This window comes from Theobroma umbraticum, unplaced genomic scaffold (genome assembly GCF_002168275.2).
Source record: "Theobroma umbraticum cultivar Fairchild unplaced genomic scaffold, ASM216827v3 scaffold_204.0, whole genome shotgun sequence".
NCBI lineage: Eukaryota > Viridiplantae > Streptophyta > Magnoliopsida > Malvales > Malvaceae > Theobroma > Theobroma umbraticum.
In genome coordinates this window covers 223217-237704 of record NW_018397267.1, presented here as the reverse complement: position 1 = coordinate 237704, position 14488 = coordinate 223217, and the positions used below count along the sequence as shown (strand labels likewise).

Genomic DNA, 14488 nt, shown 5'->3' with positions numbered 1-14488 from the left:
TTCTTCTTCCGTTCGTGACCCATACCCATGAGTCACTCTCTCTCTAAAGAGATTAGAGAAGAGTAACCAAGATAAGAGTTCTGTCTTACTATATGATTTAAGGAAAAGAGATTTATAGTCAGTGTGCCGCTAATTGGCATATCTCTTTGTTGTCGATTAGAGACCTTCCTTGCCCTGCTTAGGGCTATGCGATAGCACCCAAGGGGACCTATTCTATTTGAACAAGACCACAGGAACCATAGTCACACGGTCAACTCGGTAGTTGGAAGCAGAACTGAGACTGAATGTAACTGAAGGAAAGGGGAAATAGGTACGATAGGAGGGCACGGTTAAGCAGGTAAGCGAAGGCTCTCTCTCTCTCGCTCTGTGGTCTTGTGTAAAGCCTTTCCTCCCATTATTATTATTGATCTTCATTCTAAGTGAGCAAGTCGAAAGCAGTTGAGGTGATAGCAATAGTAAGCAGGGAGACAGAAGCAAGAAGTCTTCAAAAAACTTGTGTGTAATAAAGCTTCCCGGTCGCATTTCATTGGTCTCTAAGGCAAAGTCTCGCATAATCGTTCATCGATCTTTTCTTCTTTCTTCAACCGGTCCCAGAACAGCTAAATGTCCGAAGTAAAATCGGCTTCCCTTTTTGGAGAAAAAGGACCCATACCCGTTAAGACCTGAACTGACAGAAAGGCACCTACAGGGATTTGCTGTCTCAACCCAAACTGATCTCGTAGTTTGAGTTTGATCTCTTAGCCCACTTAACAGATAGCCTTTGACAACATTTTCATCTCCATTAAAAGATCTCGGGATGTAAATCCTTAAAAGAATTTGTTGTCTGGGTTCAAGGCAACCTAATAGATCAAACAGCACTCAAAAGATTCACCCTTTTTTTAAATTGATCAGTTATCATTCGTTGCAATGGCTCCATTAAGTTCACATAAGCTGGGACCCGTAACTACAAAAATGCAAGACTGCTTAACTACAAAAGCAATCGCACAATAATTTACCTACTCAAAACCTATCAGAAACAGGAGAAAAAGGAAAAGGAGACGCCTCTGAAAAGCTTAGCTTGATCGCAATTCATATCACTTTCAAAGCAAGATTAGTGGACAATTCAATTACGTTATGATTAACATCAAAACCCCCATTATCTTAATCAAAACCCCATTTGACTGTTTTGGTTCCATTCAGGTTTGGTTATGGTTTTTTCTCTACTTAAAGGGTTTTCGGGTGTAGGTGGGGGCGGTAGAGTCTTCCCTTTGTCGCCTATCTAATCACCACGTAATATCTTAACAATTGCCAAATGGCTTATTGTGTAAAGCCTAGAAACAGCTGGAGCTCCATGTATGTTTTTTTCTCTTTACATATCCAATCATCATACTTTCAAGCAAAGATGAGATGGAGACTGAGGGGTAAATTTTCTCATACATACGAATGTGTTTGTTCTTTCAAGCCACTTTTATCACTTTCAGCTCGGAGTCATCAATACCTCATTAACTTAATTTGTTTCAATTCAAACTGTGGTTTGAGTGGCTTCCACAAAGAACAAACAAGACAAGGCCTTGGTTTCAGCAATATTTAGCGCTTAAGTAATCGAATTACTCCAGAGGAGGAGCTTTCCATCAACGTAGACAGGATCATGACTTGAGCAAAATTCTCCAGGATTCTGTTCTGATCCTTCCACTAAGACTCAATCCTTTGTTTGCTCCAACAGAAATGGACAAAAAGGGAAAAATAGCAAAGAAAAACTTTCTCCTTGTATCTTTTTGGAATTGGGAATTATCGAAACAAGTAAAAATATTGCAGGGGCATTCATAGCTTTCCCACTGTAATTGTAATTCTTTCTTTTTCTTCTAGAAAGCAATGCTTTTCCATCCCCTCTTATTTAGTGACAGACATAACGTAAATGAGAAACAGTTGTTTTGGACAATTAATAGCAGAAATTACGATCAAAAACTGAAATATGTACTTCTACTTGTATACATGTAGTTAACATGCAGAACCATGCATGCTTACTCATATGTTAAATGTGGCATTGCATATCCCATTTGAGAAATGAGAATTCCTCCTTAGGAAGGGTTTCAAAAGGAAAGGTATATTATCAATAGTGGGAAAGTGATGAAAAGAAAGGGTACCTTTTTCTTCTCACTCTTCTGCTGTTTTTTTTCTTTTCTTAATTTTCCTCTTAATTGTCCTCTTTGGGTACCCTAAGATTTATTTATTGTATGCAAATCGAAAGGCATCTATACATAAAGAATGACAAGCAAGCATTGCAATTTATAAAAATGAATAGAATAATCTTTTCTCTCCATGATTAGACCAGTTTTTGAGATTTATCTGTCATACACTAAGATTGCAGCAAATGGCACCAGCTAACACAGTTTAGGTACACTGCGCGTCTCCATCTAACCTTGGGGATACTCCAAATGTATTTGTACATAGATTAGGTGCTTTAAGGTTTTATTTTTCTTTTTCCTTTTTTTTTTTGGGGGGTGATGGGGGATGGAATCAATATAGAGATTAGGTTAGGTGGTAATTAATGTTATAATTCATTAGAATATTGGAAAAGAAGAAATTTGCATTTAAAGTCCCTAATAGAATATCATCATGAATCAGAACCGTTGAGAAGAATAATGGTTTTACTCTTAAATTGTTGGATTATCATTTAGTTAAGGAATTAAAATTTGAAATCATTGTCATGATAGTAAAAAAACGTAACCGTTACTGTCAAAAACGAATGAAAAGAGCCGGCTCGGCCGGTTTTGGGATAAGTGGCTTTCAGTATTTGCTTAAGATTAAGGGAAGGCCATTCCTCTCTTTGCGGTCAATTCCTTAAAGGGATGGACTCTCTTAACTTGTCTATCAGAACCCCTTTATATTATTGCCTAACAAACCAAGTCTTTTGTTGTTGTTGTTGTTGTTCTTGTTTTTGTTGCTGTTGTACTTGGTGTGTTCCATTTCCCTTTGCCAGGTGACAAAACAGAAGCACAAAAGATGGTGGGTCACGACGAACTACTTGGAGGCGAAGAGCTTTCTCTTGCTCACCCTTACCCTGTTGTGTTAGAGCTCACCCGGTTGCAGAACCAACTCAAAGGTCGTTCAAGTTTGAAACTCTCACAAATTCTCTCTCTCACACACACACAGACAGCACACTAGCACGTCCATGCTGATGTTGGCTTGGTGATGTTGAAGTGTTTGCATGCCTCCAGAAGATTGTAATTTGTCTGTCAATGGTTCTTTCTGAAAATTCTACCGTTATGTTTTTCTCTTAGTTTAACGTAACTACCTCAGAACCTAGTGTTAACAACTGTGATGTAGAAATCGAACTTTGCTTCAACCTTTTTCTCAATGCTATTAAAGTTGGAGGTAGCCTGTTGGATTAACGTGCTCACTGCTTGCTAATAGAACAGAACATGAAAAACCAAGTGTGACAGAAACACCAGCCAAAAGAATCGTTTGGTTTTAATGGTCGTCATCTTCCATATATATATTTGTTTCCATGTTTTTGTGTCATTGACTTGGAAACATGTTTTGATGTTTATGGTTGTTAGCTCAGAATTTCAAAGTAAGAAACGATGAATACTAACAATTTATAACGCCTCGTTTTCGCATTTGGAATGTTATTCCAGAAAAGGACCGGGAGTTGGGAGCTGCTCAGGCTGAAATCAAGGCTCTGAGAGCAACTGAAGCACTGAAGGATAAGGCCATAGAAGAGGTAGTGAAAAATTTTGAACGCAAAAAGAATCTGTTGAACTTGGATTTGATACACATGGAAATTTTATTACTAAATTGGAAGAAAGTTGTGTAAAGTGCTACAGCTACTTAGTTAATAAGAATATATGCTGCAGTTTCAGAATTACAATGGCTCTGTTGAATTATTTGAAACTAAGGGATGAAGTTTCTCATCGGCCTACTGAAACTGTTTATTTCTTTTTCCAGCTCCAGGGTGAAGTTCAGAAGTTGGATGAGAAATATAGGGTCACTGAGAATCTCCTTCAACATAAGGCGCGTCTAGTTCTGGTTCTTTGTGTGTATAACTGTACTTTTTTTTATATGTTTTAACTAGTGGTGCTCTTTTCCTGTTAAATGTAGAATCTAGAAATCAAGAAGCTGACAAATGAGAAGAAAGAAGCACTGGCTGCACAGTTTGCTGCGGAAGCAACTCTTAGAAGAGTGCATGCAAATCAAAAGGATGATGATGAAGTTCCCATTGAGTCTGTGATTGCTCCTCTTGAGGCAGAGATTAAAATGTATAAAAACGAGGTAGGGTTGTGGGAAACTATGTACTGTTTTGAAAACATGACTCCAATTTTATCACTAGGCTCACTTTCCACTCTCTTTTTGGCAAATCAGGTTGCAATACTCCAGGAGGATAAGAGGGCTTTGGAACGTCTTACCAAGTCAAAAGAGTCAGCTTTGCTTGAAGCAGAGAGAATTCTGCGAAGTGCTTTGGAAAGGGCTTTAATAGTTGAGGAGGTTCAAAACCAGAACTTTGAGTTAAAGAGACAGATTGAGATTTGCCAGGCAAGTTTAGCATCGATCCCATTCTGCATTTGGTCATTAAATAGAGGGATTTCAATAATTTTAGCCAATCAAAATATGAACCTTACGCAGGAGGAGAACAAAATCCTTGAGAAAACCAATCGCCAAAAGGTCTTGGAAGTTGAAAAGCTTAGCCAAACCATTCAGGAACTTGAAGAGGCCATTTTGGCTGGTGGGGCTGCTGCCAATTCTATCCGTGACTATCAGCGACGAATTTCTGAACTTCATGTAGGTGCCATGCCTGCATGCTGAGTTTCAGGATTGGGATTTAACAAGTTCTGGTCATGTTTTCTACAAGAATTATAATACTCTGATTCATATAGTTATTAACTTTGAATGAGTCAATTGTTCAGGAGGAAAAGAGGACACTTGACAGGGAGCTCGCAAGAGTTAAAGTTTCAGCAAACCGTGTAGCAACTGTGGTGGCTAATGAGTGGAAGGATGAGAATGACAAAGTAATGCCTGTCAAGCAATGGCTGGAGGACAGAAGGCTGCTGCAGGTAATTCTTTGGTAAAAAAGTTCTTAGAAATTCTTCACATACTAATGCAAACAAATGTCTGTGAATTATGAAGAATTTCCTTTTCGCTTTTAAGTACAACTTAACATCAATGCACATAACTACAAGATCAGAAATATAAGGATTATGAACCTTAAAACTGGTAGTCTCAAACATAATTTATTGATGAACACAACCAAATGACGAAGGTACTAGATATGATTAGTTTTTAACTTGTATTATTTAATTGAATTTCTTTATTTACAGGCAGAGGTGCAGAGATTGAAGGATAAACTAGCTGTGTCAGAGAGAACAGCAAAGGCAGAAGCACAGCTTAAGGTGAACTTTAACTTATTGACCAGATAGCTCAATTAAATATTTGCGTTTTTCACCTTGAATCTTGTAATACAATATATCTCAAGCTTATTGTAAATGTGCTTTAGGAAAAATTCAAGCTAAGGCTCAAGATCTTGGAAGATGGCTTAAAACATGTATCAAGTTTCTCAGGTAATCCTAATGCATCTTGCGGGTCCCCAAAACCAGAAAAGTCCACCAACATCCTAGGGTTTTTAACAAGCAGCGGTGGACTAAGGAAGAGGTCTACCTCGCAGCCAAGGGGTTCCACCATCAGTAGAACTTCTATACTACAGCGGCCAAGTGTGGAAACTGAAACAGCCAATGCTAATAATGGATTAACACAAGTTAGCAACTTGAAAAAGAAGGGTGCATCAGGAGAAAATATGCTGAGAAGGAATTTGTGGACGTCTAGGTGTAAGGTTGCTGATAGTAGCGAGAAGGAAAATGCAGAAATGAAGGTAAACACAGACATTAACATAAGTAAAGATGGCGACATGACAGGTTCGGCTGGAATGAAAAACAAAGAATGTAGCAATGAAGAGACAGAAAACAGAGGAAATGCCGGGTGCAATGTTGAAGATATGGTTTCAGGATTTTTGTATGATAGGCTTCAGAAAGAGGTCATCAATTTAAGGAAGTGTTGTGAGGCTAAAGACAGCAGCTTAAATTCTAAAGATGAAGAAATAAAGGTGAAGCACCAGAATTCTCTTTCTCTCTCTCTCTGCTCTCTTCTCTGTTCTCTCTAGATATTCAGTGCATGAGTTACTGAATGGGGTAAGATGTAATTCTATGCAGATGCTTATGAAGAAGGTTGAAGCATTCTCAAAAGCCATGGAAGTGGAGTCTAAACGGTTGAAGAGAGAAGCAGTAACTAAAGAAAAGGAAAATGGATCAGCCAAAATGGATGATTCCAAAAAGATAAGAAACATCAACTCCTCTAGAAGGTTCGTTCAATCCTTAAAATTTTCTTCCTCGTTATTCTTTTACTTCTAACTTCTTAACTCTCGTTTAGACTTTCACTACACAATGTATATATATGAGAAAGATATTTGATTGCAAATCTTTATGCTTTTACTGATACATTTATCAGTTATCATGAAATTGACATTGTTCATGATCTTCTAACGCGTTGGTGGTTTGGATGTAGCAGGCTAAGCAAAACATCTTGAAGATTCCCATGGATGGTGGAAGTTTGTTGAAGAAAAATTTGAATTCATTTGATTCGTTTTCCACGTCTTTCTGATTTTCAATGTAAATACTTAATGTTTTGTGCTGGTGGTAGATAGTTAAAATAAAGTTTCTGATTGATGAAATTGGGTTTGTATAAGAAAAGGGTTGGGCTGTTGGTTGGGGATCTGAACTTGTAACATCCTAAGATGATGTCCAATTGCGTTTCCTGGTGCTTGAGGTTTGCATAAATGACAACCCAATATTATTCCCTTGGTTTCTTTTCTTACTTTCCTAGAACTGTAATTTCTATTCGAGTTTATTGTGGAATCCCAACCGCAGAAGAATGCAGAAAGAGCAACTTAACAGGGAATACAGAAACAGGGGAAAGGTTAAAGAATTGTCTGTGGAGAATCACATCAACAGTTGCAATTGCTGGTAAAGTCAGATTCTCCTCATAGTATTAAGAGAAGGAGAGCATTTGTTGGTGGTTATCATTAAAACTGTGCCAGTTCATAGCCTTTGTCTTTGCCTTCTGAAAAGTTTTCCATAGCCAATGTTTCTGTGTAGATAATAAATTTGCTACCATGGTTCCAAGTTCAAACACAGAAAGCACTTTAGATTGATAGAATCATGACCTGCTTCTACAGCCGAAATCAGAAAATCTCGGGACGAGACATGGTACTGCAAGAAAAACATCGCAGAAACCGTCTCCCCGGCTACTATATACTTCTTTTACAGAAATATACACTTCTCCAGCCAAAAACTGGGCAGGGAGAATTTAACAGGCAGCAACCCTATATAGTTTTAAAGATCAGGCACCTCTGGAACGGCGGGCAAAGATGGCCGCCATTTCCGATCCCCTCGCTTAAAATTCCCTGGGGATCGGACGGCTATTTTCTTAGACTGGAACATCTTCGCATCTCTGAGGAGAAACTCAAGTTGCTGCCTGGTAATCACAATCTTTATATTACGTCCTTGGCAGCTTTCTTTCTTGATAATTTTGAGAGAAATTGAATGGTCATGAGGTTGCATCAGATGTGGCAGGAGACAACCAGCCTTCCCAGGTACAGGTCTGGTGCTAGGAGGCAATGGCGAAGGAGGCAGAGAATATTGTACCAACTCATAGCCATGGTAAGGGCCACAAGTGACCTTTTTGACTAGCTTTGAGGCTCTGAACTCCTTTTCTCCTTCACTAGAGATATGAATTTCAGCTTTCTCCGCCCGAGGGAGGGAAAGGTTTATGCAGTTCCCCATCCTTGGTTGATAATTTGAGTTAGGACCCTTGTCTACTTTATACCTTTCACGTTCGAGACAGTTTCGACATGCAAGCCATCACTGTGCTCATTATTTAGTAATCCTTTTTCAAAATTTTAGTGCACATTGCATTACATTAATAATTTGGCATGAGTTTTTTATAGGTTAAGGAAATTGCAGGTCAATGATAATATTAATTAGCACAACAAGGTCAAAGAAGCTCCCTGGTTCATTGCATGATGGTAAGCCTCTTCGAAAATTAAAATTCAGAGTGGGAAGTCAACTTTCTACTTATATTTGGCTTTATGGCCAGCATTCATCAAGTATGACAAACTCCTTTTAGCATTGGCATTTGATGCTCGTTAAAAGCATTTTCTTAAAATTCAGAGTGGGAAGTCAACTTTCTACTTATATTTGGCTTTATGGCCAGCATTCATCAAGTATGACAAACTCCTTTTAGCATTGGCATTTGATGCTCGTTAAAAGCATTTTCCTTTCATATTCATGTGCAACACACGTCCCTGGATAAACGCTTTTTTTTTTTTTTTTGTGTCATCATTTGGTAAGTTGGAGCAGCTTTCATCCAAACTAATATCCATTGGACCGAAAACTTGCTCCATTATCCAAGGCAAGGTGCTGTTCCTTCCGTAATTCAGTTTCTCCACAGACCATTGAGTTTACCTCCTCAGCCACCAACTAATTCGATAGCTTATCAACAGCCAAATATGCACTTATTCTATGAAGATACTCAAGAATCATAGCATAAGCAAAATGCAATGGAGGGGATCTCATCCTCTTAAACATAGGTGACCTAACTTTATAATACATAAGGGTATAGAAATATATGCCGTCTCAGGGTACAAAATTTTTCCACTATCAAATGAGAGAATGCTAACATTAAAGGAGGAATTTTAGAAATGATACATTCCTAGACATGTAAATGCAAAGAACTGGCCTTGGTACAAACACTTATTGATGAGCACACTACCTAAGCAGCCACTAAGTCACGTGAACTTCTTGACTCCAACCATGACTTGGCAGCAACCTGTGTTGTCAAAAACCAGCCAACCTTGTCCGGGGCCTCATGGAATGGAGCATCTAGTTCCTTCAAATGTGACTCAAAAACGGTTGCCAAACCTTTGTCTGAATATTTGTGTTTTCCGTGTCCAGTATTGATTCCAAGCAACGGGGGAAGCTCCTCCCCAGACTCCAGTACTTTTGTCAAATCATTAATCCAAACATGAAGTGCAGTCAGAGCTGCTCCAAGAGACAGACTCTTAAGATTCAAGGACCATTGTGTTGGAGACCTAGACTGTATATCAGCATAAATCTCAAGTGAAAGCCCCAGCTCTAGCAGCTCACAAGCTCTTTCCAACAGATCTAAGTTAACACATAGATCAATTAAACAATTACAGTAAGCCTTCTTTACATCAGAACCAATACAATTGAAGAGTTCAGATGCTTCATTCTTAAAATTTCCTTGACCATCTTGCTCCTCTACCAAAAGTTTTACCACGTGACCTAGTTTTGGATTAGCCTTCTTGATGCAATCAGTCAGCTTAGCAAGTTCTTCTCTAGGTGTCTGCGTCATCACATTTAGAAGACAACCACAGAACCGATCATCTGGAGTTATCCCCAATTCTAAAACTCGATTAAATGTCCTGACAACATCATCAGTATGCTGGGCTTTCCCATAGCATTGGATAAGTGATGTCAAAACAAAAATGTTTGGTTCAAAACCTGCTTCCAACATCTCATCCACAATCCCCTCTGCCTCTGAAACTTTCCCACGACAAGAATATATGGTAATCAAAGATGAATATGTCCAACTGTCAGGCTTACAGGTCCCAGAATTTTTCATGTCTTCAAAAATTTCAACAGCTTCATCTGCATAGCCAACATCAGCACACATGGCCAAGAGAGTGTTGTATAGAATAACAGTCAACTCCAATCCCTTATCCTTCATCTCTTTATATATGTTAAGAGCATCCTCACCATATCGAGCTCTTCCATAGGCTCGTAAGAGTGCAGCATAGGTTGCCCAATTTGGTGAAAATCCATTGTTTGTCATCTCTTTGTAAATAGTCTTGGCCTGCCAAGGCCTCTTGGCTCTTCCCATAGCATCCAACAACGTATTATATATAACCAAATTAGGTTTAGCACCTAGGGCCTTCATTTCCTCATAAACATTTAAACAGCCATCATAATTTCCAGATATGCCATATATTTTAATCAAAGTTGAAAAAGTAACAGGATCAATACGCCATTTTTCTGTTCTAGCACGGTCATACAAGTTGAAGGCCATATCAACATTCCCAGCCCGGCCGTATGCATCAATCATAGCAGAGTAAGTGACATCATCAGGATCACACCCGTATGTAGGCATTTTCTCAAACCACTCGACAGCCTTATCGGGCAAAGCACACACCCTAGCACAACTAATCAACGTGGAAAAGGTAACGTTATCAGGCTTAACCCCTTTTTGAAGCATTTCATCGAACAGTTTCTCAGCTCCATCCAAATCCTTAGACTTTCTAAAAACCTTCATGGTGACATTATAAAGAATGACCTCTCTACTTGTTTTCTTTAATATCCTTTGAAAATGGTTAAGAGCAAGCAATGCAGTGTGAGGGTTTGACATGTTATTAAGAACAACCACAGCATCTTGTTCCAAAACATCGTTACCTAAACGACTCAAAGCACTTAAAACATCATGTTCATTTGGATTGCAGGAATCCAAAGACTCCGCTACTTTAACCAGAGAAGAGTACCTGGAATCGTAAGACAATTGCCTAAGCCTTGAAGCTCTGGGGCTTCTGGGATTGACCCACACATAGCTTTTGGAAGAAGAACCGGTTTTGCCATCTGGGGACTGAGAATTGGAATGTTTCGGAGTGTTTTTCGGGTTGGTGATGGGGTCTTGCAAGGAGACATGGCTTATTTGGATAGAGGATTTAGACTGAAACGAGCAGGAAACCAGCTTTAAAGAAGGAGCGGTGCTTCTTGCAGGTCTCGGTTTGGGTGAAGGAGAAAGAGTGTGGCGGTCATGGAAAACACAAGAAGGTGAAGAGCATAGATGATGATATGCCATTTTCTCTATCTGTTTGTTTAAGCTTTGGCTAACTCATACACACCAGACTAGAGAATAGAAGAGACGAGACAGTGCTGATTCTATCGAGAGGAAGGAGACTGCCAGAGTGGCCTTATCAACACGACACAACAGAAACCCGTCGTTGCATAGTTTGTTCTAGTTTTACCATTTTAACCTTATAAGTTCCAGATCGCCTTTTGCCTTGTTCATGTTTCCATCAAAAAGTACCAAAATATCTGCTACAACATTTAATGTCCATGGTTGTCTTTTACTTGGACGTTGGTCGGCCTATGAATTTAATAGGCCTGCCAACCCACTCAAGGGAAAATAAAATTATAAGGCATTTTGGGCCAGCATCACTTGTTTCACTTCAATCACCCTTCACTCTTCAGGCTTTGGCCTTAATTTGCTTTTCTTTTCGTTTGGTTCGGATTCGTAGTTGTAATAACTATATCTTGAACATAACCTAGAATATCTATAATATACTTAAATAGAAGCCTCGGTTTCAAAAAGTGTTTAAAAAAATTAAACAATATTTTAAAAAAATCTAAAATTATTCACGTAAATTGTAAAAATATGAATTCTATACAAATTATATATGTGAGTATCTTATATTTGATCCATGTGCAATGCATCGGTCGTACTCTAATAATAATAAAACCAAAGTTGTTATGATTTTAATGCTTGAGAGAAGTCCTAGCTGGTGGTGGTTGTTAACGCTATCGTACGTTAGGAATGAATAATATGACGACAATTGCCTGCAATCCATGCAACCAAAACCCCTGCTGCTGCTCTAATATTTCTCGCATATCATTGGCATCAATTTGGTCGCTTGATGAGAACTTGATGACGACGATACTTAAACAACTTCCATCTTCTTTTGTTCCTCAAAAACATCTTCATCGGGAAGGGAAGAAAGAGATGGACTGAAACAAGCTTGTTCCTTTCCTTTCTTTTTTTTTTTGGTTTAGAATTATGCAGAGAGTCTTAAATTTAAGATGCTTTTATAATTGTAATTACAACTTAACATTGTTCTATACGCATATATTGACAACTATATCACATAAATAATACAAGTTAACAATACATTAGAATAAAAACAGTCATGAAACTGGCGTACGTGTTTTACATAATTAAGCAAGCATCGCTAGAACAATCACCGCGGCACACATTACAGCTCCAGTTATCACAAACTGGCCTACCAAAAGTCCCGCAACATGGGCGTGGAGGTGGTGGGGATGGTTCATCACAGCAGCAAGGTCCCCAGACACAGAAACGATGACATCGCATGCAACAAAATGGTAGCAGTGGAGGTTTTGGTGGGGGTGGTCCATCACAGCAGCAAGGTCCCCAAACACAGACACGATGACATCGCATGCAAAAACATGGTAGCAGTGGAGGTTGTGGTTGTGGATCAGGTTTTGGTTGTGGATCAGGTTTTGGTTGTGGATCAGGTTTTGGTTTTGTTGGAGGTGGTTTGATGATCTTAATGCCCTTGATGGAGCCGCCACCCTTGCAGGATAACTTGTCCCTGAGCTGCTCCGGACAGCAACATACGACCGTGATAGTCACCGTGTTGGCCTTCTCGTCGAATCGCTGGTCTCGTATTTCTTTTGTCCACAAAAGTCATCATCAAATTATCAAAACTTTCTCGACTAGAGCTCAGTAATCAACTAACTGTGCTTGCTGTTCAATACTATAAATAAGCTATAGATAAAATCACAAATACTACAAACAACCAAATGTGGATATATCCTCAAAGACAAGACAGAAACTCACGAGGGAACTTAGAGAGTACTTTCTTGACCTTGTTATAGCAGCGACGGCACTGAAGATCTACCTTCAGCTCCATTGTTGTCACCTGCATCCGGACACATATCTGAGTGGCTTTCCATATCTCAGGGAAAAGGAAAGTAACATGTACGGTAAAACAAACCATTAGGAAACATTGATTTTTTGCTGCTTTCAGACAAGGGGCATGCAAGTACAAGATTCAGGTTCTGACATGGGAAGAATTGGCAGAAAAGCCATTCAAGAGCAAACAGCCACAGAACCCAAAACTAAGAATAAACGTTTTACAAAAAGTAATAGCCACAAAAAATGTGTTACGGGGAAACAGACAAGGGATAAAAACAAAAAAAGAAAAAGAAAAATGCAATAACGAAGAAATTGGGTGCTTGCTGATAAGTAGTGTTAGAAACCGATAAAAGAGATAAGATTTAGAAACCTTCTTCTCCGCCATAGTTTCAGCTTGGACTTGGAAATCCCGAATCTGAACCGCAAAGATGGAATGAAGCAAGGCAAAAGCTGATGAAATGAAGAATTAATATAGTGAGTGAAACTAACCGAAAGCTACAAAGACCAGGAGGGATGAACGGGTTAATGACCCAAGTTAAGCTTCATTGTTTTGCATGGCCCCAGAATGTACTACGCTCGTTGGCCAATAAATAAAAGGGAGAAATCAAAGTTTTTTTTGTTTTTGTTTTTTCACTTAAAGGATATAAATGTGATTAATTATCGTGCGGCGTAGCTCACTTTAACGATGTCCATGTGTCACGAAAAAAATACTTCTATCCTACGACGGACAGGAACGGGAGGTCTTGAGCTCTTTATAAGCGGATATGCTGTACACCCCTTTAAACGCGTTTGCTGGAGAGAAGATAATGACTCCCGTGAATCATGTCAAGCGGCAGGGTGACCAACGGCAACGGGATGTTGCCGGAAGGTTGTATTGCGCACTCTGATAAACGTATTTATGAATGAAAGAGTAATGATCCCGTGACATATGGTTATGCTTTGCATGGATTTGGTTAGTCTGTGAATTTTAAAGCCCGTCAACCCAATCAAGGGAAAAATATAAAATAGAAGCCATTTTGGGCCAGGATCACTTGTTTCGGTTCTGCACCCAAGCCTGGAGAGGACCCAAATTGCCTCAAATTTTCAAGAAAATTGTAAATTATAAAGGGTATTTTTTTCCTTTATTGCTTTCAATATGAGCCACAAAACCCAACTTTCTCTATTGTTTTCTACATTTCAATGCCACAAAAGCACAAAATTTAAAAGATTTGAGATAAATCACTTCCTTTTATGTATAACTAGTAGTAAAGTTACAGGTGAACGGTCCCCCACCGGCCAACACCTCAAAAAAAAGGAAGTTCTGTTTGAATATACTAAGAAATCAAGAAAAAGTATCGTGCTGAAACGATGATCAATCAGCAAAAGCATTGAATCTTTACTTCTCTATTGTTAATTTTTTAAATTCAGTTACATGAACCTAAATAAGTCTCCAAGTCTATTTAATGTGAATGCGAAGCTGGCTGCTAGCAACTTGAAGGAGGGCTTGCTTTGGATGCTGAGCTGACCACCGATAAATGGGCATCCTTTTTATTATATTTATAGAAGCTACGATTAATGATTCCTTTTGATTCGACCTAACTATTCTCCGATCTAAATTTTTATACAGTTCTTAATGCCATCCACCCACTCAGTCACTTTCTCCATTATGTCTTGTTGCTAAATCGTACCTCTCTTTATAATTTCTCCTTCGAGTTCCGTCTGTTTCAATCACCATTCACCATTCACCATTCAC

The 14488-nt window shown here is 38.9% G+C and overlaps 3 protein-coding genes across 5 annotated transcripts; 1 reads left to right on the top strand and 2 right to left on the bottom strand.

Annotated features, from left to right (window-relative positions):
* Nucleotides 1–2409: 2409 nt before the first annotated feature.
* MAP70-5 (microtubule-associated proteins 70-5) lies at nt 2410–6897 on the top strand. 2 transcript variants are annotated; one of them, XM_021438700.2, is made up of 11 exons: nt 2410–3082; nt 3618–3703; nt 3928–3993; nt 4081–4251; nt 4342–4512; nt 4603–4758; nt 4884–5030; nt 5295–5366; nt 5471–6073; nt 6180–6328; nt 6535–6897. In XM_021438700.2, the coding sequence occupies exons 1-11, from the start codon at nt 2983–2985 to the stop codon at nt 6551–6553; spliced, it is 1740 nt and encodes a 579-aa protein (XP_021294375.1). In that variant the 5' UTR covers nt 2410–2982; the 3' UTR covers nt 6554–6897. The 2 variants fall into 2 exon arrangements, with proteins under 2 accessions (XP_021294375.1, XP_021294374.1); XM_021438699.2 differs by having other exon boundaries at nt 6532–6897.
* A 1702-nt stretch (nt 6898–8599) lies between these two features.
* Nucleotides 8600–11032, bottom strand: SVR7 (pentatricopeptide (PPR) repeat-containing protein). The gene has a single exon (XM_021438467.2). It carries the CDS (start codon nt 10897–10899, stop codon nt 8797–8799), a length of 2103 nt encoding a protein of 700 aa, XP_021294142.1. The 5' UTR covers nt 10900–11032; the 3' UTR covers nt 8600–8796.
* A 912-nt stretch (nt 11033–11944) lies between these two features.
* LOC110424418 (uncharacterized) lies at nt 11945–13305 on the bottom strand. 2 transcript variants are annotated; one of them, XM_021438973.2, is made up of 3 exons: nt 13127–13305; nt 12679–12760; nt 11945–12509 (listed from the first exon to the last, which is right to left on the bottom strand). In XM_021438973.2, the coding sequence occupies exons 1-3, from the start codon at nt 13139–13141 to the stop codon at nt 12025–12027; spliced, it is 582 nt and encodes a 193-aa protein (XP_021294648.1). In that variant the 5' UTR covers nt 13142–13305; the 3' UTR covers nt 11945–12024. The 2 variants fall into 2 exon arrangements, with proteins under 2 accessions (XP_021294648.1, XP_021294647.1); XM_021438972.2 differs by lacking the exon at nt 13127–13305 and having other exon boundaries at nt 12679–13120.
* Between the last annotated feature and the right edge of the window lie 1183 nt (nt 13306–14488).